Source organism: Phalacrocorax carbo, chromosome 5 (genome assembly GCF_963921805.1).
Source record: "Phalacrocorax carbo chromosome 5, bPhaCar2.1, whole genome shotgun sequence".
NCBI lineage: Eukaryota > Metazoa > Chordata > Aves > Suliformes > Phalacrocoracidae > Phalacrocorax > Phalacrocorax carbo.
The window spans coordinates 16891014-16913471 of NC_087517.1; the positions used below are offsets into that span (position 1 = coordinate 16891014).

At 39.2% G+C, this 22458-nt stretch overlaps 1 protein-coding gene across 2 annotated transcripts in view; it reads right to left on the bottom strand.

Moving 5' to 3' along the window:
• MAP3K2 (mitogen-activated protein kinase kinase kinase 2) overlaps positions 1–21852 on the bottom strand; it is a 55481-nt gene extending 33629 nt beyond the window's left edge. The window contains exons 1-2 of one of the 2 annotated variants that reach the window (XM_064451296.1): positions 21437–21852; positions 1904–1973 (exon numbers count right to left, since the gene is read on the bottom strand). In XM_064451296.1, coding sequence (XP_064307366.1) covers positions 1904–1907 — 4 coding nt within the window. In that variant the 5' untranslated portion in view covers positions 1908–1973; positions 21437–21852. The remainder of the gene's footprint in view (positions 1–1903; positions 1974–21436) is intronic. The other variant, XM_064451295.1, reaches the window with a different exon arrangement.
• Between the last annotated feature and the right edge of the window lie 606 nt (positions 21853–22458).

The window sequence follows — 22458 nt, forward strand, 5'->3', positions numbered from 1 at the left end:
TCCCTCCCCCAACCTCCAATTAGTAAAACAAAGAAAAAGAAAAGCAAGCACTTTTGAATAATTTTTCCTCCATCCTGAACAGGTATGGTCATGCACGTAGGAAGCATACACAAACTCCTAGAGGAACATCTCCACAGAGTAATTTCAAAACAAAAACCAACCAACCAACAAAAACCTCACACCACAGAACTCCAGGACTGGAAATGTAGGGTTTTTTAGGGCTTACAGGAGTAATTCACAGAGAGAAACAGAAGCACTGAACTCAGGGGACAATTTAGGGGAAAGAGTGCTACGCAGCTTAGATTTCAAGTTGACACGAAATGCTAAATCCTGACAATCTGTTGCAGCTGTGAAGGCCTGAGGCCACACTAAACAAGGTTTGCCCTGGAACTGGGATGCTTTGTTAGAAAGGAAGCCGCGTAGGAGCTCAAAAGCCTGTACAGCCATCACTAAGGGAAATTTGTTTGTCACTAATATTTTGTATTAATTCCTTGCCACAGCAACAGTGCTATGCTCAGCGTGTATCTAGAACACCAGGTTACAAAACTTATCTACAAAGGTGTGGATTGTATGCCTTCACGCTGCTTTACAATGGATATGTTTGTTGAAGAATTTATTGCTAAGTGCTGTGATTTACAAAGAATAGTATTACTCAAACAAAGACCTGAGAAAACCTCAGCACTAAAATCAGCAAGCAAGCATTCCAGGTATTCAGCAGTTATGAGAATTCCTTCACACTCTATTCAAATATAACCAAATGTATTTGTCATATCAGGAAATTGTGGGATTTCAGTGTTCTAATTTAATAGATTCCTAACAGATCAGAAAGCTGGTCTGAAAATGAGTGACTTTGATCATAATTCATGCTGTCATTATTAATAACTCCACTAAGATATGCAAATCTATAAAAGCAAGTTTTACTAGCAGTATTTAATGGCAAAACTGAAGGCACTCTTGCAGCTCATAGTTCTTCCTTTCTCACACTAAAACACACTTCAAAACTTTCCACAATTAAAAAGTTAAACTATTTTATTAAGTTATACCATATTCTAGTGCTCAGCAATAAAACATTGTTCTTTTAGCAGTTGGTTGGAGGAGGTTTAATTCCCAGTGGTCACTAAGTAGCATGTTTCATACAAAGGCAAGCAAAGCATTGTGGTGAAGCATCTAAATTTACTGAATATCCAGTACGACTCAGCAGTCATTTCTCTCACACAAAATGCTGGAGGATATCAGAAATCTAGAGAGTGCTGTATTCCTTGATTTGGCTACTTTGTTATTAAGCATGAGGGTAGGAAAAAGTTAGCTTAACAATAAAAGATAAACGAAAGCAATACAAAAATGTGTTTTAGTTGCTTGGTTTGTTGGGATTTCTTTTAACAGTGAGCACCAATAAGTGATTACAATAACAACATGGTCAACTCATTAAAAAGCATGTACAAGGTGAAAAACCGACAAACTTGAAGTCATACAGATGTGCTACATATTTAGAAAAGCACAGTTAGAACATCTACACAGTCCTGGCTTTGCCCTGCAATGACACAGGCAATACAATAAAATTCTTTCATATAGACTTTGGCTTTTTTTTCTCCCAATAGCCATTATCATTTAGAGCATTGTAAATATTGCTCAGTACCCAAATACCATGAATCTCAGTTTCCAATACTTGGATTTTTAAGTTACCACATAGTGAAGGAAAAGTGCTATATCCCAACGGAAAAAACACAGAAGTATTTTGAATACTAGCAAAGCAGCTGACACTGCCTTTCATGTAGACATTACACTGAGTTATGAGCCAAAGCACACATTTCCTAGGAATGGTATTACGTTAATCTTTTTGGTCTTCAACAGAAATGAAGAGTATCCAAATTAAGTTTTTATATACATTACACACAAGACTTACCCATAATGGCAGTGAGCCTGAAAACTTGAACTTCAGGGAAATGGTTGCTTCATTAGCATTATTTTATTTCCTAAAATGCAAAGCCAAACATACACAATTATTGAAGTTGTCAAAGCCACATAAAACAGTCAGCTCTTCATTGTTTACAGACAGTTTTTCTAATATTCTGCATATTAAATATGCATATAAACTACAAATAAGATGGCATATGTAGATGCAACACGTGGGGAAAACAGATATTGTCCCCAAAACCTTACTGGGCTCTAAGCAACACATATAGGCTTTCAGAAGACACAAAGCTGAACTAAATATTCTTCTAAACTTAAGCTGATCTTAGTCTCTGTCTACACCCCCAAATGATGATTAGCAGCTTAATTAGCCATAACGCTCTGCTACGTGGGATACCCACTAGTCCAGATTAAGAATCAATTCTTTTTCTACAGGTTCCTCTATCTGGTGTTCAAAGTTCTTTGTTCAGAATTAAATATGCATTGTTAATATATATAAAAATGTATATGAAACTCACAGAAAAAAATCAAGAGGCATCAATGTCTACTGATTATATAAACTAGAAAACCTCAATTGGTAAGTTTTTTTCATCATAATTCAAGCGCACGACACAGATATCCCAACACCCCTGAAAGCAAATACCTCTGGAAGACAGCAGGTATTAACTTTTAATATACAAGTTATCCAGAAAAGCACAAACACAGGGGGCACATTGATGAGCAAGCCTAGCCTATCACAATATCTTGAGCATTGACCAGCTGAAAAAAACAATAATTAAGGACCAATTAAAATATCTTTCTATGAGATGCTATTACAGAGCTTAACAGCAAAAAAACCTAAAGACATATCCCTAAACAGACAGTGAGAGGCTACCATAGGAAGAATTCAAAATTTTTAATATAAGATCACAGAAGAAAACTCTCTAGCTTCTTAAGCAGTCACTGCGACCAAGTAGGGAGAGCCTATGCCCTCCTCCGTTTTCCGGGCTGCAGTGGACCATCCATCCTTCTAGCAGAGCGCCAAAAGATCTAACCCCCTCTGATAAAACAGATTATTTCCCTGCAACTTCATTCAAGGAGCTACACCAAGAGAATATGACTAATCTTTTTTTTTTCCTTTTTAAAACAGAATTTGTTTTCGCATGGTTTAGTTCCTCATCAGTGTCAAATGACGCCCAGTGCCAGCACAGGGCTGCCTATGGGGGCACATGGCTAAGAACAGAGGGGAGGTGGGCCAGCTCTTTCAGCACCAGCCAGTCAGGCTCCCTTGCATGAATATTCAGCCAATTTTCTAGCTAACAACAAATTAATCACATTTTTCCAAAGGATTTCTGAGCATCTTCAGTTAGGCATCTAAGAGATTCTGGCATCTTGTCTCTTACACACTCATTTCACAAAAACAGCATTAATTTCACCAGTGTAACTAGAAAGCTTCAAGTACTTCTGGCATATTTTTCAGAAAGAAATTTGGACTCGAGAGCCATGTAAAGCCCTCTGCTGTGTACTGCCTTTTACCTACAATTCAGGTGACTCATCTACTATTGTCTATTTCAAGCTCCATAATAACCCAGAAGAGATAAGCCTTTTAAAGAAGATCCAGAAGTCCCACTCTGCAGTCAGAAATTGGTTCAGTTGAAAGAGCATGCAAGAGAGTATATTAGAACTAAAATAAAGCTGAAAATATGATTCAAGTGTATTCAGAGTGACACACTCCAAAGTCTATGGACAGCCTCAGAACAGTACCTGAAACAGCTTCCAGGTGTTGTGGGAAAGCAAGTCCCACCTAATGTTTTGTAAAGTGTTAAAGCCTGCAAGAGTGAGAGAAGTATATCTGACCTGGACTGCCCGTAGTCCCAAGACACAACCCCAACTTTTACTACTCACACGGTCTCCAGCCTCTTGATGCCAACACAGGAGGAGACAGAAAAATCAGTTTCAAAAAAAACTAAAAAAAAAAAAGCAAGCTTCTGTTGTTCAATAACAGAAAAGGAAAAGTGTGAAGATACAAAAGAAAGTCATTTGTACTAATCTTCAGAGAGGAAAACAGGGGCTGAATTTTCATTTATTTGCCCGACGACAGTAGTCAAGATACTCAAAATAAGGACAGAAACTCTGGGCCTTGCTCTCACACAGGATGCCAAGAGATCTGATTCACTTAGTGAACTGGGATTACCTTTATAGCCTCAAATAACAGAACTAGCTTTTTTCCCCATATCTGATTCTTTACATCCCTAAAGAGTCAAAAAAGCAAAATAGAATATATATTCAATTATTTCCTATGCTGTTTTTTGTATCAGCAGTAGTCCTGGGGAATCTTCTGAAGACTTATTCACTAAGGTGCTTATAAAACATTTTTTAAATTCTGTATTTGATTCAATTGTCTTAAAATGAAAGCTAGTGTCATTTTCTCAAAATGTCTGATTTAATTAGCTGTCTTAATACATTAAACGTAGAAATGTGTTTCATGACTTTGGATGAAGTACCTTTGTAATACTTCCTTGTAAGCATTTCAAAGAAATAAAAAAATTCCATGGGGCATTTTAAATCTTCTGCCATACTTTAGGAAAACAAGAACAAGTTATATCTGAAACAAAAATACCTCAGGTGTTCTTCCTGAACCTAGCTCAAATAACTAAACTTGGAAGCTCAAGATACTTGAGCTACAGGGCTCATATAGGGTGGGCAAGCTGAAGAAGAAACATCTTAGGAAATATCTTCTGCAAGTTCCTCCAGCTACAAGAAATCATTCCTTAGTATTAATCTGTAGCATCTCTCATTAGAGGAACATAAGCTAATGAGTGAGTATCCATTTCTTTTCCTTTCCACTTCCTTCTTATTCCTTAGAAGAAAAAACACCAAAACCAACAACAAAAAACCAAGCACAAAATAAAGCCCAAAAACCTGGAAAAATTAAATTTATCTGAATAACTTAGGGACTTTTCACCTTATCATCCTTTTTAACAAAAATTCTTTCTGCTCAAATATAAAGTTTAATTAATCACCAACCAAACATCTTAACAATCTTTTTGTCAACATTTACTGTCACTTAAAAAAATAAGCTAACAACATCAAAATTTCAATTAAACAGGGGACCCAGACCAAACTTTATGAACAATTCACCTTTTTGAAGTGAGAAAACACTTCTGGTTTTAACTGCTCCATTTTTCAATGGACTGTAATAACAGAGTAGTGGTGGGGAGAGATTAAAAACAAGCTGACGCATGCAAAAAAAGATTACAATCCTGGACAAAAACTGGAACTCAGAGAAAGATTCAGGAGGAGCAAAGGCAGCAAAACACAAGAGCAGATGCAAAGGCAGAGTAAGATTATGCAGAATAAGATTATGTCAAGGTCTTGCAGAGAAACACAAGCAGCTTGAATATGAATGTAATTAAAGAACGGATGACAGAGTAAATTTCAAAAAGGTGATGATGTGATAAGAGTAGCAAACAAAGAAGAATATCCTAGCAACAGCATTTTGGATATAAGGGTGGAGAGATGCTGATTCATATTCATGATTCACTTCCATCGGCTACCTTCCACAGAGCCTGGAAATCTTTCAGAATCTGAGAAAGTTGTGGAAGGAAGAAAATATCCAGGTGATTCCTGGAAATTGTTTTTAGCTTTCTCATGGCAAATGAAGCAAAGCCTGAGGGCAAGTCAGTCATGCGGACAATAACCTAGCTGTTCAAATACTCTGTGTTAATTGTCCATATGCATACACTCCTATAATAAACACAACAGGGTTAAGCTGCCTCTCGGTTACTGAGAGATAAAAGTACAGAAACACTGGCATACATATTAACATCATCTCTCATGACTGACTTGGTCACATCCAAAAACTTGTAGGCCAGGAAAAAAAAAGAGAAAGCTTTACCCTCACACAGTAGAAGAAAGCAAGCAGATGCTATATGAGGTGAACATTAAGAGAGCTAGAAAGGGTGTTCTAGTTCTGTGGAACATGGAGATATGTAGTGTGCAGAAATGAAATGGTTTCTACAGCATCCAGCTTCATAATGGAAGTACAACTTTTAAAGAGTAAAATTATCTATAGCTACAATGACAGCCATAAACTTATCATATGAGAACAGTAAAGGCAGTATATATGCACTTAAGGTCATAAGCCATACTTATGTTTTTATAAAGCCATTACTTTCATACTGCCTCATACATTAAAAATCAAGAAAAAAACCCATAGCAAAGCAAACAAGCTATCTTAGCCTGATTTTGTAAGGAATTCAGACTTACACAGTAACACTTTACCTACATAGAAAGGTGCCTTACACCTTTGGAGTCCAAACCCTATCCAATAGTGGGACAGGAATCTCAAGGGTATCAATTCCCTACAAATTTTCACTAAAATAAATCAGTCCAAGGACACATAGTTTCCCATTCTTGCACCAAACAAAATGACACAGTGTGAACTATAAAGAAAAAATATGCATTATAATTATTCTAATCACAGGTAAAGATTAAATTGGAGATTACACTATATTAGGCATAGGCAAGTTAAAAATAATGACAAGAAATAAAAATTTGCTAGCACTGGTATTTAGAGACATACTTGTCTGTAAAGAAACAGATGAATCAAAGAGCCAGGTAAACATGAAGAGTGAGTGTTCACAGGTATTTTTTCAGACTGTAGAATGGCTAAGCAGAATATAAGGTAAGACTAGAAAAATTTGTTTCATCGCAAGAAGAATGAGCCAAACAAAACAGTTTTACCCCCAAAATGTTACTTTTAAACAATCAAATGCTTGGTCTCACACAACCAACCTCTTATAAATCACAGTAAGCGAGGTTGACAAAACCTCTAGTGATCACCTAGTCAAATCTATGTACTTAACCTTTAACCAAAATAATGTGCAGCACTGTTCATCATGGTTTTTTTTATTTAAAGTCAAATAAAAATAGCATCTGTGAACAAAGAGTAACACCTAAATTTGAACTTCTATAGAATAATTTTTTATAGATCAGAGCAATTGTTGGAATAAATGACAGGAACTTACATAGCATGGCAAGCATAGAAGAAAATTCAGTACTGTTACAAGTCATTGCAGTAACCTTCTTTTAGGTATCCACTATAAAAATGAGTGCAACGAAGAGGATTTTATATGGACATACACACATATAAAGAGTGGACAAAAAGCCGCCCTTTTCTAAGAATATAAAAACAGCAGCAGTAACACAAAAATATGAAGGTCAGAAAAAAGAGAAGCAAAGACCAGTAACTAGGAAAATATTTAAGCAAGTAACAGAAAGGTCTTTTAATAATTGGAGTCTAACATTAACACATCAGACGTGAGCTCAGTTTCAGAAAAATTCAGATCTTTAACTTATTGTATTAATACATAAGAAAAGGTATTCACAGGGGAAGTAGAAAAGGGAGAGAAAGATTAAATCAATCTGAATAAAAAGCCAATGACACCTATAAATTAAGGTAACATTTGGAAAACAAAACAAAACAAAAAAAGGACTCAGTAGGTCAAATTTGGAACATTAGAAACTAAGTTTAACCGGTGAACAAAATAACAGAAATATTCTTCCTGTCACAGTACTATGGGATCTTCTAAAATGAAAAAGGTATTTGAGGGGAATAAATGGATAAAAGTGTGTTAGAAAAAAAGCTGTTAAAATGTTTGATTCCAGCCTTCTTTGCATACCTCAAGGAATCTTAAGGTCTGAAAGCCAGTAGGGAGGGATCTTGCCTGACACCAGCATGCCAGTAAGGGCATGAGCCACACAGCAGTAATATTCTCCTCCTTAGTTCTTCTTCTGCCACGTGCCCCCTTCTATTCTGAAGCACTTTCTTCCCCCTGCTTAGTTTATCCGGATACTGAAAAATAGTGAGATTAATTGCACTGGACAGGATACACTGAAAGGGTCCACCTAGTCCTGCTGTGCTAGGGAAGACTGGCAAAACCACAGAACCAACTAACCTCTACCAGCTGATGCCCCTGAGCAAAGAAAAGAGACACAATCCAGAGCAGCATCTTCCACAGCCAGGGCAGTATTTCAGGACTGGCTACCTATCCTGGGCTCACGCAGCACCAGACAGGAACTGTATTCTCCTCTATTTTTCCCCCCTTTACTGCTTGCTTTTCCATAGTTACCATCACTCAAAAATTCTCTCCAGAACAGCTGAACTAAACCCTTCTACCACTAGAACGACTGTTTGACAGAGTAAGGAACACAAGCACATCAAATACTCCTTGGCAGAAAGAGCATTTATGGTTTATTTCCTGCAGAAGTACTTGGGTTTATTTTTCAAAATATTTTAAGTCTTGTTCTGATTGTACGTATATTAGTATACTTCTAAACTTCCCCCTGAATTTCTCACCCTCTTGTAATTAAACCAGTTTATTCAGAACCCCAAGCTATTTTAACCTATTGTACAGAGACCAAGCAACCTTAAACACATAGTGCCATGAGCCAACTACCACTATCATCATAATGATCTCCATAAAACAATGGCACACAACTCAAAGTTACATACTTTTTTTTTTTTTAATAAAAACGTATTAGGAGGACACCTGCCCCTCCAAAACATGTTTTCAGAAGCTGAATTTAGACGGTGAAATAACAAGTGGTGATAAAAAACAGGAAGAAATAGCCGGCATCCATTTTTTGTTCTGGTTCCGAATAAAAGTCAAGAGGATGTATCCAAACCACAGCACAGTATTACTGGAATAGAAATTTCACCATCCACAACAACAAAGAGACACAATGCGCTATTTGTAATATACTTCAGATCAAACATTTTAAAGTAAAGATCCAGGGACTTATAAGAGTCTTAGTTAGACTCTTTACAAAATTAGCAGTTCCGTTTCCGGACCATTCTTGCAAATATTTGGAAATACTTGGAAAACAAGAAAATTCTAGTGGACTGTAAATATCGTATAAATAACTGAGAAGGATAAAGAAAAGGGTCAAAGAGCTGCCAACTATTTACCTCCACATCAATTGAGAGTAAAATAATAATTAGCTTGGTTTCTACCATGGAATTAAAAGCAAAACGACAGTAAATACCTTCATTGCAAGGATTATTATTACTGCCAAACAAAATATGGCATCTTGAAATGATTACAGATTAGTTAACTGAACTAACTACAGCAATTACCCTACTTACGTTTTTCTAACTATTTGGCTAAATATCACATGACATTTTAATTACCTGCTTTAAAGTCTCAATTAACTAACAGGAAACTCAGCTGATGGATTAAAATAAAAATATTTTGAGATCCATATTCCTATTTAGCAGAAATGTCACCGAACATGATTCCTAGTGCAACCCCCTACAGCCCAGCAACAATCAGGTAGGCACAAGGACATACACAAGCTACAGCTTAAGCAAATGACCTGAATCGTGTTTAAAAACAGTCACAGTCCAACAGAAGGTATTTAAATACAGTTAAATATTTAAAATACATATAATAATTTATTATTATTTCCCCCATTTAATATTAATTTTTACTGTGTTTAATAATTGGTTTTTTAAGAGTTACGGTGCTAAAACGGACAGGCCTGCTTTTTGAAATTGTATCCTCCCTGCAACTAGGAGGGCACCACGCAGAATTAGAAGTTGTATTTTATGTAAGCCTAAATATTGTGTTTTATTACATTTATTCAACAATGTTTTTGCATTGAATGCATTTTGACATAAAGACTACCATTTAGGCAATTGGGAAAAAAGTTGTAGCTGCAAGATTCAACAGCCTTAACAAGAGACAATTTGGAATAATTATTAAATCACAATGTATAACTATCTAACGTAAGTGCAATACAAAATTAAAGAGGGATAATGCAATGCTTGTGTGTATAAGAGTGCAGTGTATGCAGAAGCCATCTTGCTTCTGTACACAACCTACAGATACGCTGTTCAGTGCAGAATATCAGAAAGACTGCAGACAGCAAGCGTGGGATGGCTGAAGCATCAGTACCTTTATTGTTGTTACAGCTGTGTCAGGTATCCCTACAAGGTATAGACTTGAAATTTCTTAAACTGAAGACTTCTAAAATCTTCCTGGCAAGCAAAAAAAGTGAATTTATGGCTAATTTATCACACAAGACCACACAGACTTGCCTCATCCGTACAACTACGGACATGATTTGGTATTTGTTTATTTTCTGAAAAGGATGGTTACTAGCTGTACTCCTTCCAGAGTTCAATTAAAAAAGAAAAAGAAAAAAAAAGAAAACCAGACTTGCATAAAATACAACTTCTAATTATAGATGGTGCACTCCCAGTTACAGGGAGGAAAAAACCTCAAAAAGCAGTGCTGTCAGCTCTAGCACCATAAATACAGCTCATCTCTCAAAGTACTTTGAGAAACACACTTCAGAATGAACTGAAGGATCCAACATTCACAGTAAGAAAAGTAAAACTTCATCCTACTCAGATTAAATCTTTAGTTCCTGCTGTTCTATAAACTGTAATTTGATACATTCATATAACATTTATCAGCTCGATGAACAATCATCTTGACTCAAAAAAGTCAGAAAGTGCTGGAAGGTTTGAGAATGCAAGGGCACAGCTTTTAAGGACTATTCTCACAAAAATGCAAAGTAGCAGATAATTTAATTCAAGATGAGTTTATAGCAAAATTATGCTTCTGAGATAAATATCTTAACACTGACAGCAATATTCACAAAGAGTAACTGTACTCTAGGAAAGCCAATCTCTCTACACTTCCTTTACAGTTGATAGGGAGAGATAAGCATATTTAGAGAGTTTCAAGACACTTAAATGCAAGTTTCCTGCTTTGAATGAACCTCTTCTTTCCAAATGGCATCAAGAGCCTCTGTTGGCTAACTCTTCATAAGCCCACTCCACTTCAAGCAGGCAAAAAAAGATAAGACTGTAATTGGCCTCTAACAGAAAAGCATCTACTTTCCCCACCAAGATCTTTCTTCACCTAATTCAAGTTTTACTGAACTTCTCAATTTCCTGTGTCTGTTACTGCCTCAGCAGCAGCCAAAGCACTCCCCGACAGCTCATTTCTCGACCTAACTGAAGAATTACTTCGCTGATACGTCAAGCAAATCTGCCTTGAAAGTCATGATGCTTTTTTAAGACCGGTTCATGATTCCAAGAAAAACCCAAACAATTATGAAACAAACATGCATTTTAAATTGAGGAAGGGTCACAACAGCTGAAACTTGCAGACTTGCAGTGTCACCTTGCAAAATATTAGTGTTGCCAATTTTGCAACAGAACATACTGGCTAGAAATCAACTGCTTGTACTCTACTCTTATCCGAGACCAGATTTTCTCCCAAAAGTATGTTAAGAAGTAATAGACACAGTTCACTGGGCTACAAATAACTGCATCACTGCAGTTATATTCCAAATCACTCTGTTGTCTTGGAAATCTACCACTGCCACTGTGGTGGAAAGTCTCAGAGCATCACGACACTAAGAACAAATTCCCTTCCATTAATTAAACTGTATGCTACACAAACTGACTACTGCTATTCACATCATAAAAATGTTTAAGGCCTACTCAGTATATTAAGATAACATTATAACGCCCACAAATACACAGAGTAAAACACTTCTGTGATGTTTGTAAATTTTCCTAATTTATTATCTTACATGAACTGAGCAGCGCCATAAAATGCTTCTCAAAGAAAACAGGTGTATGGAATTTTAATCCATACATAATCCCATGAAACATGCACTACAGTAAGTGTCATAATTAGATTCAGGTGCTTCTGTTTCTCCTTCTAAAAATCTCAGTGGGGCTCTCGGCTCACCATCTGCTAGTGTCCTTTGGAGGCCTTCTGGTCAAGCTGCCATGAGTGGCATGTTAGTTTTACTCCAAACTTATGACTGGCCAGTCAAAATATTTGTGAAGGGCTAAAGGTTTTGCAATGAAAACCATTCCCCACCACAAATATAGCTGCATGTCCCCTATCCAAGATCCTACAAGAGGCAAGCTTTTTTTTTTTCCTATCACGGACAGTTCACAGCATATACCTTAAAAGAATACACTAGATCTCTCTTCCTTGCAGCAGAATTCAAGATCACCAGGAAAGCCAAAGAACTAATTGTACATGGTAAGCAAACTTACTCTTACCACCACTACTACTACGGGAGATTCCTGCAATCCTCACAACTCTAAGAATGGAAGGCCGTGATGCAGCCAGTGACAAATAAATTAATTTTAAGAGTAACCATTCACTGGAAAAGTAAACCTACAACAAGCCACTTATAATCTACAAATATTATTCATCAAGCAAAAATAAAGTACATGAGACAAAAAGCAGGCTTCCAGCAGAAACTGAGTATTGTAAACAACTAGAGTATTTCAATTAATGTATGAGAGCTATTACATACAACTCATCAGTCAGAGTTTGCTTTTGAGAGCATAGAGAAGAAAGCACATCCTTAAACTCCAGCAACTAGTTCTATCCTTTTCAGTTCATCTTCCAGTTCTATGACCATGATGCATTGAAAGATGACTATTTCAGGAAATAAGCCAGAGAAATAATCCCACTCTCCATTTCTACAGCTAGTTTTAATATCCATCTTCAGGTGCTAAAACTGAAAACTTTGTTCTTCTTCAATATAAGCATTGCATTTGACAGCATCTTCCAATCAGAGCAAAACTCACTGATTTCACAGTTACAACTGCTTTAGTCATGACTGCAAACCACACAACTATCACTTCAAATCAAGTACCAAAAAAACTGAACACAACAATGCTCATGAACCTTTCTGATTAACATGATCTACCTGCTATTTTGTGTGACACCAGCAAGGACAGGGACGTTTTCATGACTTTGCTATGAAGACATCTCAGCCACATTTGCTATCCATCTTCCAAATTTTGCAACAAACCAAGGAGGAATCCTCACTGAACAGCTTTTGTTACCTAGCATCTTACTCATTCCTCAAAGCACAGTTCTTCCTGCACACTGCATAAGGCAGTGATACAATGAGGAAATCCAGAGTACGATAAAAACACTATGATTTTTCTCATCATCTGCTACCTTGCCACCAAGTTTTGCCACCACATTAACACCCCATCACCTGGAGCTTCTGCCTAAAATGCCTTTCCTGGCTCACAATTCAATCTTCCTAGTTCAATACCCCATGTGCTCTCTCCCCATCATAAATCAAATTAACTCTGTACATTCAGTCAGACATTTCTTCCATTATTTCTGTCACCAATAATAATAACATAAAATGCAGAAGAATCTCACAATACACTACCATGGAATATTTGAATAGGATAAGACATTTGTGAGCCATAGAGATTTCCATCACAGCATAGAAAAAACACTCCTGAATCAATCTCCAATTCAATATTAAAACATTCCACAACAACAACAACCGAGAGCAATAAATTTAACCAGGGAGCCAGAGGTATGAGTAGACTCAGACCTCTCACTCTTGGAACTGTGCAGAGGGCTCAATAATACCACTGAGAAGACAGACAAGTGTGTACTTAATGTACATTAATGGCAACTGAGAGAACCTTGTGTGAATCCATATGTAACACATACCATGCAAAATCCAAAGATTTTTTTACCACACACATAATATGATTGTGCACCATTTTTGTAGCCAGCAGGTCTCACTGAGCAGGTCTAAATGGACGAACTTCGCAGTTTTTATCCATATCCAGTAGGCACTGTTTTTAAACTAGATGACCCACACAGCTTAGCAATATCTTAATGTGTTGGCCTATCAGGTACACAAGCCTTTCTTCACTTTGTGCTTTGGTAACAATCACTAGCTTCTGTAAACCAGGGAAAAAAAAACATAATTCAACTCAATCCCTCATAATAGCATTTAAACCAAAATATAACAATGAAAACCTAGCTTTGTCAAAACACTCAAGAATCAAATGCAAATACATGAAGACAAGGTATCCTCATACGGTTTCCCTCTTGTATCTCCCATAGCACATCCCTTAGCAGCAGGTACGAAATCATTACAATGACATCTACAATGCTGCAGAACAATACTTTTCCCTCAACTGATAAAAATATAAGTACCCTCATAAATACAGATAATAAGGTAAACTAACTACAGACCCAAAAGTTGAGAGCATATACCAGTGGAAGGATTACTACATACATGCCCATGTCTAACCATCAACGTTAAGGCTACAGTTCCACTGCTAAGCGTGCATTTCTGCCAAGAGAGGAGTCCTGCTTGTCTACAGTAACTGCTGCTTTCCAGCTGAACCCCAATGGCAAGCAGGAGATCCAGAGCAAACAGATGATCAGCTGAAAAGATTTATTTTACATTTTAATTAACCATCAGCCTGTCTAACTGGTCGCGCACTTCTATAGCACCAATACCAACACAAAGAAAGGAGCAAGAACTCATGCTGGAACCACCCCTCTTGGCCACTGCACAGGTCTGAATCTTTTTAAAAGATATTTTAAAAGATGGCATGTGTAATGCAGGGATTCCAGGGAACTACAAACAATTAAGTGTGACCTATAACAAATAAATTAGAAATAACAGGCATATGGATAATTATGGTAGAGCAGGGAGGAGTAGATATGGCTGTTCCAAAAAAAGATCCTCACTTTCAAATCCCTTGGTGCACTCTGAATATGTGTAAAAAGAGCTGAATTCAGTCACTATCATGGTCTGCTTGCATTTCCAGTGCTGGAAGAGTCTAACAAAGGCTTTCTTGCAGTCACAGCATAAAAAAAAGAAAGACCCTTGCATGAATGAAATGGTTAAAATACAGAAAATGCAGGACAGGCATAGTTGACATTCTCATAAGGAAGTAGGATACTAGTGGGGCTCCACAAGAGTCTGTGCTGTTCAACATAATCTGAATTATCCAAGAAACAGGAGCAAGGTGCAAAGTTTGCCGACACTACTGTGCTTATCAGAACTATGTTGTTCGAAAGAATAAGGAAAGGATTGACTGCAGTAGAGGAGGTGGTCTTTATCAGACTGGGGGACTGAGCAATAAAGCAGATGATAGCCAACACACATGAATGAAAGTGATGCAAGTTGGGAGGCAGAAGGGAGGAGGGAGAGAAGCAGTTCTAACTTTGCACATAACACACCAATGGGGTTTGCACTGAATACTACTAGCACTCAGAAATGAAAGCCAATGTTAGGCATTATTATCAAAGTAATCAGTCCAAAACAGACCACTAGCAGGCCTTCAGCTGCAGAAGTACACGTAGCAGAATACAGTGGTTTCAGAGAAGAGCAAAAGGTATGGTCAAAGGCACAGAACAGGTTCTCCCGGGGAAAACAAATAGGCAAGTTAGGATTCCCTGGTTTCAGAAATATTCGGGTGGAGGGAGAAAGCGATAAAGGGCCACAAAATCATATGAGGAACAGAGAGATGGACTGTTATATTGCACAATTGTTCATGCTCTTCCAAAAGAAATGTGGCACCAAAGGAAACTGGTAGAAGCTAAGTTAAAAAAAAACAAGGTGGACTTTAGCATAACAAATAGCATACCTGTATATTTTCTTACCAAAGGATATTTGGATGCCAGACATTTAGCTGCATGCAAAAAAGGACTGGCCAAGTTTGAGGATAAAAATCCAAAGATTACTAACTACACAAAACCCACATCAGATTAAGAACAGACCTTTACTGAAAATAGTTCAGGATTGAAAGAATAGGCAAGTGAAGTATTATATATGCTTGCCCTGTTCTTACTCTTCCATAATCATTCATTCATGCTTACCATCGGAGAAAGAATACTAGATGATCTTTTGCCTCATTTCATTACAGATTAAGATTTTACCTAAAGCTTGTCAGCCATTTCACCAAAAACATTTACATTTTCTTTTGAAAGTCTCATTTGGTATTCACAATAGTGCCAATATGACAGACACAGAGCCTTACTAGATACTCTCTAAAGCAACTTGCTGCAGCAGCTTAAAAAGTCATTCATCACACTCTCCACCTCAGCCCTGCCAGAAGTTACTGCACTTACTGGTATCAGCAGCACAAGAAATTATTTTCTAACTACTACTTTCTGCCCATTCAGTTATCATTGAGCTATTATGGGAAAAAAACAAAACAGTGCTTGAAGGGTCATGGGTCTGCCATTCCAATTACTTTTTTATTTTTAAATAAAAATCCTCATGATGGGAGTTACAATAATTGTAGCACTGCTAAAAATATACAGTGTGACAAAACAACAACTAAATACAGGTTGAGCTTTAGCAGTTTTCACCAGTTCAGTTCAGAAAAATATTTAGGGGGACAAATCTCATGTTCTTCAACAGAATTTTCTTTAGATTTTGTTTAGAAGTTTAATTACTGCTTGTGTCAGCATTTTAATTCTTTTTTTTTTTTTTTTTAAATTCAAACAACGGTTTGATCCAGATGTTTTCCAGTTTTCAGATCTTTGTTCAAAGGTGAGACTATAGTTCCCATTGTTATCGTTTTGGCAACATGGCATTCGAACTGTTAGCATTTACAAACTTCTCGTCTAAATTATTTTAAAATAATTTTGAGGATAGGTAAGAGGTAATCAACACTGACTACTTGAAAACTTCTTCCTGCAAGAAGCTAAAGGCCTTCTTTAATAGTTATTATTGGTGGCTGTTTTGGTTTTTGTGAAGGCAGCACTGCTGAGAGAGTCACACATTTGTCCCATCTGTGATCTAGCCTCAAAAATTATGGATAAAATCATTTACATAAGTCAGATAAAACGGAGTAAAGCCAGGGAACATGTTGAACACATCTGTTTCGTTGCTGACTTTGCAATTCTTCCAATAAAGCACGCCTATAGGATAAAAATTTCTTCTACTATGTCACCGGACCATATGACATCTCAAAATGGCAAAAAGCTTGTACAGGTAGTTACTCCAACAGAAGTTACTTTAGCAATACCACTTACTTCAAAGACAGCTCATGTATAAAATTGACTGGTAAAGACACATTTTTGCCAATAGAAGCTGCATCTAACCTGAGGAGAACTTGTTCTCAATCAAGTTTCCTGTTGTAGAGCAGGCTTACGTTCAAAAGCCACAGGGATTGTACGTGCTGGAAAATAGATGTAGAGGAGCAGAAACTGCATACTTTCCTGCCGAATAACTTATTGAACAGTGATCCTGTGAGTCTAGAAATTCTTAATATAAGAAAACTAACGTGAAATAAAGTTTGAATTCAATACAGTGTAAGGTTCTAGTCTTCAGAAAGATAACTCAAATTCATATATATGAAGAAAGAGATGCCCTATGTAACAAAAGCAGTAATACAAGCTCCTGTGTTATCAAATGCAGGAGCCAAGAACCTGATGTTGGAAAAAAACCCAAAACCAAAACAAAACCCAAGCAGATGTGCACACCCTCCCCCAGAACGACATTTTAATACGGCTATCATGTTACTTCTGCTGCAATTTACAGAGTAAATTAATTACTCTGTTGCTGTAAGACTTTGTCTGGGAAACTTTGAAAATGGCACAGACAAATCACACAGACCCCAGTGAGAGTTAACGGCAACAACAACAACAATCCTGAGAAAACATGACCTGTGAGGAAAATGCCCGTTTGCACACTTTAGTAAAGAGAAGTCTGAAATAAAAGGAAACAGAGGAACAGTCTTCACATATGCAAACAGTTGGTACAAAAAGTACAGAAATCATTATCCTGCATGAGTAATAATAGTTGGACAAGAACTAACTGGCTTAACTAGCACTAACACAGAGACCTAAGTTAAATATTAAGAAAAGCCTTCTAACTATAATGATAGTTATGTACTAGTTATAAATACACCAGTGAAGAGGTGTGGTATTTCCCTCTTTGAGCTTTTTAAGAACAGATCAGGCAAAAGTCTGTCAGACATGATTTCAGTGTATTTGCTTCTGCCTCAGAGTAGGAACCAACCTAATGAAATCCCTTCCCTTCTTACACATCTATCATTTCTTAATTTATCCAAATGAGAACAGTTTATCAGTGTTATCATACCTGAGCTTCAGAAGTACAGTGTTTGCAACATCAACATTTGAAACATTTGAACTTTATTACATTGCCATTGTCAGACTCAATATACTTAGCACAAAACACCTCAGGAACACAAAAGCAGCATCTTCTACTACTGCAGATAATCCACAGAAGCAGACAAACAATTGAATGGAAACACAAAAAGAGAAGCACGTGAGGAAAAACAGTGAAGTACTCAAAGAAAAAATGGCTGAAAACAAAGCTACAGCAAAGAAAAAACCCTTTAGCCTATAGAAAAGTATTTCCCTCTCATGTGAAAAACTAAGTCGCAGTTTGTTGGTATAATTTCAAAAACAGGCAATAATTTGAGATATAGAAGTAAAAGTAAGTTAGAGGCTTTGCAAACGGACAGGAGAAAGCCACATCTCTACAGGCCTCTCTACATTACGAATTCCCAACTCTCAGTTGTTAAAGCACACTGCAGATACCCCTGCTTCGGCCTTGCTCAAGTAAGTCCAATTTCAAATGACCTCATTAAGCTGGGCTTTAAACTATGCCATATGTGTATCTGTGGGTCAAGCATCTCTAGAGCAGTGGCTCCCACAGATGGAATCAGTGCAATATCCTAACACAGAACTCCATCCTTCCTTCACTTACATCACCAAGTCTTCTGCAGCTTCTCAAAAAAATACACTTAAGGTGAATACACTAAAAACTCCTCAGAAAAGCCTGTGAACAAGCACATTTTGTCTAAAAAATCAGGTTAACATAGAGCCATAAGCTGCCTCTGTTGTTATTACTATATTGCTAAACCAAGATCTCATGCTAAGATCCAGAGGTGAGAACCACGACTAATGCACTGCATTCTGAACATATTCCCACTGCCCAGTTATATGTTTACAATGTTATTTTGCAAGATATGTGCAATTATGGCATGCATGACCTATTTTGACCTATGCCTTAGCACTACAAAACAGCAGACTATTAAAATAGCAAATGCAGTATTTATTCTTTTAGAAAAAGACTTTTCTTCTCTCCCACAGAAAAATTAGTGTGCCTAACAGAATTCACTGTTTGTTTGTTTTAATTTAATACTACGCTAGTTCTACTTCAGAATTTTAAAAGCTCAAATTTAGAAATTAAACTTTCAGGACAGCAAACGTAATTGATTGCTAATTAGATAAACCTAGGTAGAGTCACTAGGCAATACACATTTTTACATTACTTTGTCATACGTATGAAAATAAGCTCTGCAAAAGTAACAAGATGTACTTAATTACTTTGATCAGTCCCATTTTCATCATTCATTTATTTTTCTCCAAATAGTAGTCTAAACAGAGGGTAATGTTAACAGCAGAGGTCTAAAAAGAAATTATTAGAAAACACATTCATTACTCCAGAGCAAAGGTGAATCTCTCAATAGCTCAGAACACCCTTGGCTGTGTGTTTGGTGGGAGAGGGGAAATCAGTGAACTTTATCATCATTCTCAGGTTGCATTTTATAAGAAAACATTATTTTCAGTTCAGAATGCTCGGAGAGCACTGAACAATCTGTCACAAAAGTAATTTACATATTATACATTACTTTTGACTTAGTTTGCTGATGTAAAAAGTCAGCCTGCAGTAAATATAGATGAAAGAAAAAAAAAGGAAACTTAAGACTGCAAAGCTTTTTTCAATAAGTTCTCATAAATACACATTAATAATGACAAGGTTTTAAAAAACAATAATTCTGATTTGTACCTAAATATAACACTGTATTTTAGGAATTTGAGAAATTGTGAAGCAAAACCTATAAATGTGAATTAAATTTACAGCACGACCAAATTCCTTGCTTTCTCCAGAAATAAACTTTATCTTTATAATACAACAATAAGTCTTCTGCATTTAGCGCCAATTGGCTTGAAATTCCACAAGTCTGCGCATTGACTAGCCTTCCTACGAACCACAGTGAAGAACCACTCACGGTCTATGACCAAATTTGAAAGGTTATTTATTTTTACCATAAATTATCTAGTTTTATCAACATAAAAAGAGCTTCCCTACCTTGATATTAAACAAGACAGCACTCTTATTACACTACATTAATAAATCCTACCTTCTCATGTATACCATAAAAGCTCTCAAGATTACCAAACACTACAGCTACCTTAGAAAAAGTTTCCTCTGACAGTTTAGCAATCTCAGCAAGCCAAGACAAGCAATTCAGAAACATCTGTTTTCTTCCCTGTAGTCTGCCTTTAGTGTCAGGTAAACCATGGACACAGAGTTCAAGACAAACCATACACAGATTTTCCTCCAGCAATGAGTCAATGTGACAAACACTACCTTGCCATTCTGCTTTATCAAAATACAATAAAACCTTGGAGGGAAAAAAATCAAATTAATTGTATACAGCCTCATTATCTGAATCAATATTCGGATTCAATACATTTCAGTGGCAATCATGACGGAACGCAAAGTACAAAGAAAACAGGAATTATAGCAAGTTCTCATTTTTGAATATATTTCTGAGAAAAGCAGTTATTTAAAAAGCCACTGTAAGCAAAGGCATACACGAAAGTAAAATTTCCTCATGCAGTATTTCTGTTATTTTCAAATGACAGTGAATGGCTTAGCCATGGCGGGGGTGGGATCCAACCAAGAAAATTCTTCTTAAGGTTTCTCAGTGTAGCGTAAGTACTAACTCATTGCTGCCCAATCCCTTAAAACTATCCATAAGGAAATTCCATAGGAAAGAACACTTCCTAGGGTATTCTGCTAATACGTGCTATGGCACGAGAGAATCCAAGATGTTGTGCAAGACAAGCGAGTAGACATTCATTCTGCAAATACTCCGTCTTTGCCGTACACATAGCAGCACATTTCTGAAGGCCTCTTCCATTCTGCAACGTGCTGCATTGTTTAAAGAAAAGAAATGTTATAGCTGAGAAACATTTTCTGCACGGCCAAGAAAGCCCCTTTATTTCATGGCAGGCTTCTATTATCTTTTACCACCCTCTTAGAGGACACTTCGTGATACAATACAGCTTAAGAAGTGCTCGGTTTATTTAACGCTTTGATCTTCAGTAATTCCACAGCCAAAAACTAAAACCAGATTTATGAAGCAAGAGAGGAAGCCAGAAAAAAAAAAAACCACCGACCTCGTGGGTGCTGCAGTGCATCTCAGAAGGAATAAGGAGAAAAAATAATCCAAGGTTCGCCTATTCCCCGACTAAAACACCTCGCAGAACCTGACCCACATGCCCAACTGCCGGCACCGCTAGCACTGCGGAGCTCTTCAAAGCCGAGAGACCACGGCACCGGCACCAAGGGAAGGGTTACAGTGACATGTAAATACCGGTACAGCTCGTAAAGCCCTCGAGACCCAACCGTTGTCACGTAAGGACCTACAGGCCGCCTCCCCCCGCGCCCTAAGCAACTCCGCCGCCCCGTACCCCCGCCGCAAGGGGACGGAGCCCCGGGGCCCCCGGCCGGGCTCCCCCACCCCGGCCCCCAAGGCCGCCCCAAGACCCTCTACCCCCCCCCCCCCACCCCCACCCCCGGCGGCCCCTCCAACTCGCGCGGACAAACCCGCCCCCCGAAGCACCCCCGTGCAGCCGAGAGCCGCCCCGCCCGCCCCGCCGGCACCGACCTGTGTCAGAGCGGAGGCCGGGCGGCCGCCAGGGACCCCCCGCGCTGGCCGGCGGCGGCGGGCGCAGCGCAGGCCCGGCTGGGCAGGCGGCGCGGGGGGAGCGGCCAGGGTTCCGGAGCGAAGCCCACCCCCCCGGGGGAGGGGGGCGAGGGGGCCCGGGGCCTGCCCGCACCGCGGTACGAGGCGGCGGGGGGAGGGGGGGTAAGGATGACAGGGGGCAGTGGGGGGGGCGGGGAAGGCCGCGCCCCGAGGCGGGCCCGTGAGGGGGGTATCGGGGAAGGTGCGCCCGGGGCGGGGGCGACGAGGCCGAGATGGGGGGGCGGGGGGTGGGGTAAAATTGTCCCGTCAGGCGCCGGCGGCCGCCGCCGCTCCTGCTGCCAACCGAAAGCTCCGCCTCCCCCTCCGCCGAAACTCGTGACGTCGGCCGCGCCGCCGGCGGGAGGTGGGACGTCACCGCGGCCTGGCGTCACGGCGCACGGGCGGCGCGAGAAGAGGAGCCCGCCGCTGCGCGCGCGCAGAGAGGACGAGGGGGAACGCGGGAGGCCCTTCCCCGCTGTCCCCACCCGCCGCGGCGGTACCGCGGGGACGCGGCCGGGCCCCGGCAGCCGCCCGCGCTGGGAACCCCCGGCGGCGCCTCCCGCCGGTGTTCGGGGCCGCGCTCCGCCGGGCGGGAGCGGGTCCAGGTCAGGCGCAGGCTGCCGCTCTTCGCGGCTCTGCACTCGCTGCTGCTCGAAGACAGGATGGGAGCGTTCACAGCGCGAACATCTCTGCGGTCGCGTCTCCACCACTGCTTGCTTCAAACAAGAAACCCCACACACAAACCCCGAACAACCGTTGTCCACAACAAGGCCGGCCTCTGCTCTAGCCCAGCCTGCGCTAGGGGGAGCGGCCCCGACTGTGCCGTCAGCAGGCTGCGCGCGCTTTTTAGGATAATCCAAAATTCCTGCTCTGCTACCTTCAGGTCGCCCTTTTCTCCCAGCACAGACTGGCCCTGCCCCGCAGGACGCGCCTTCTTCGGAAGC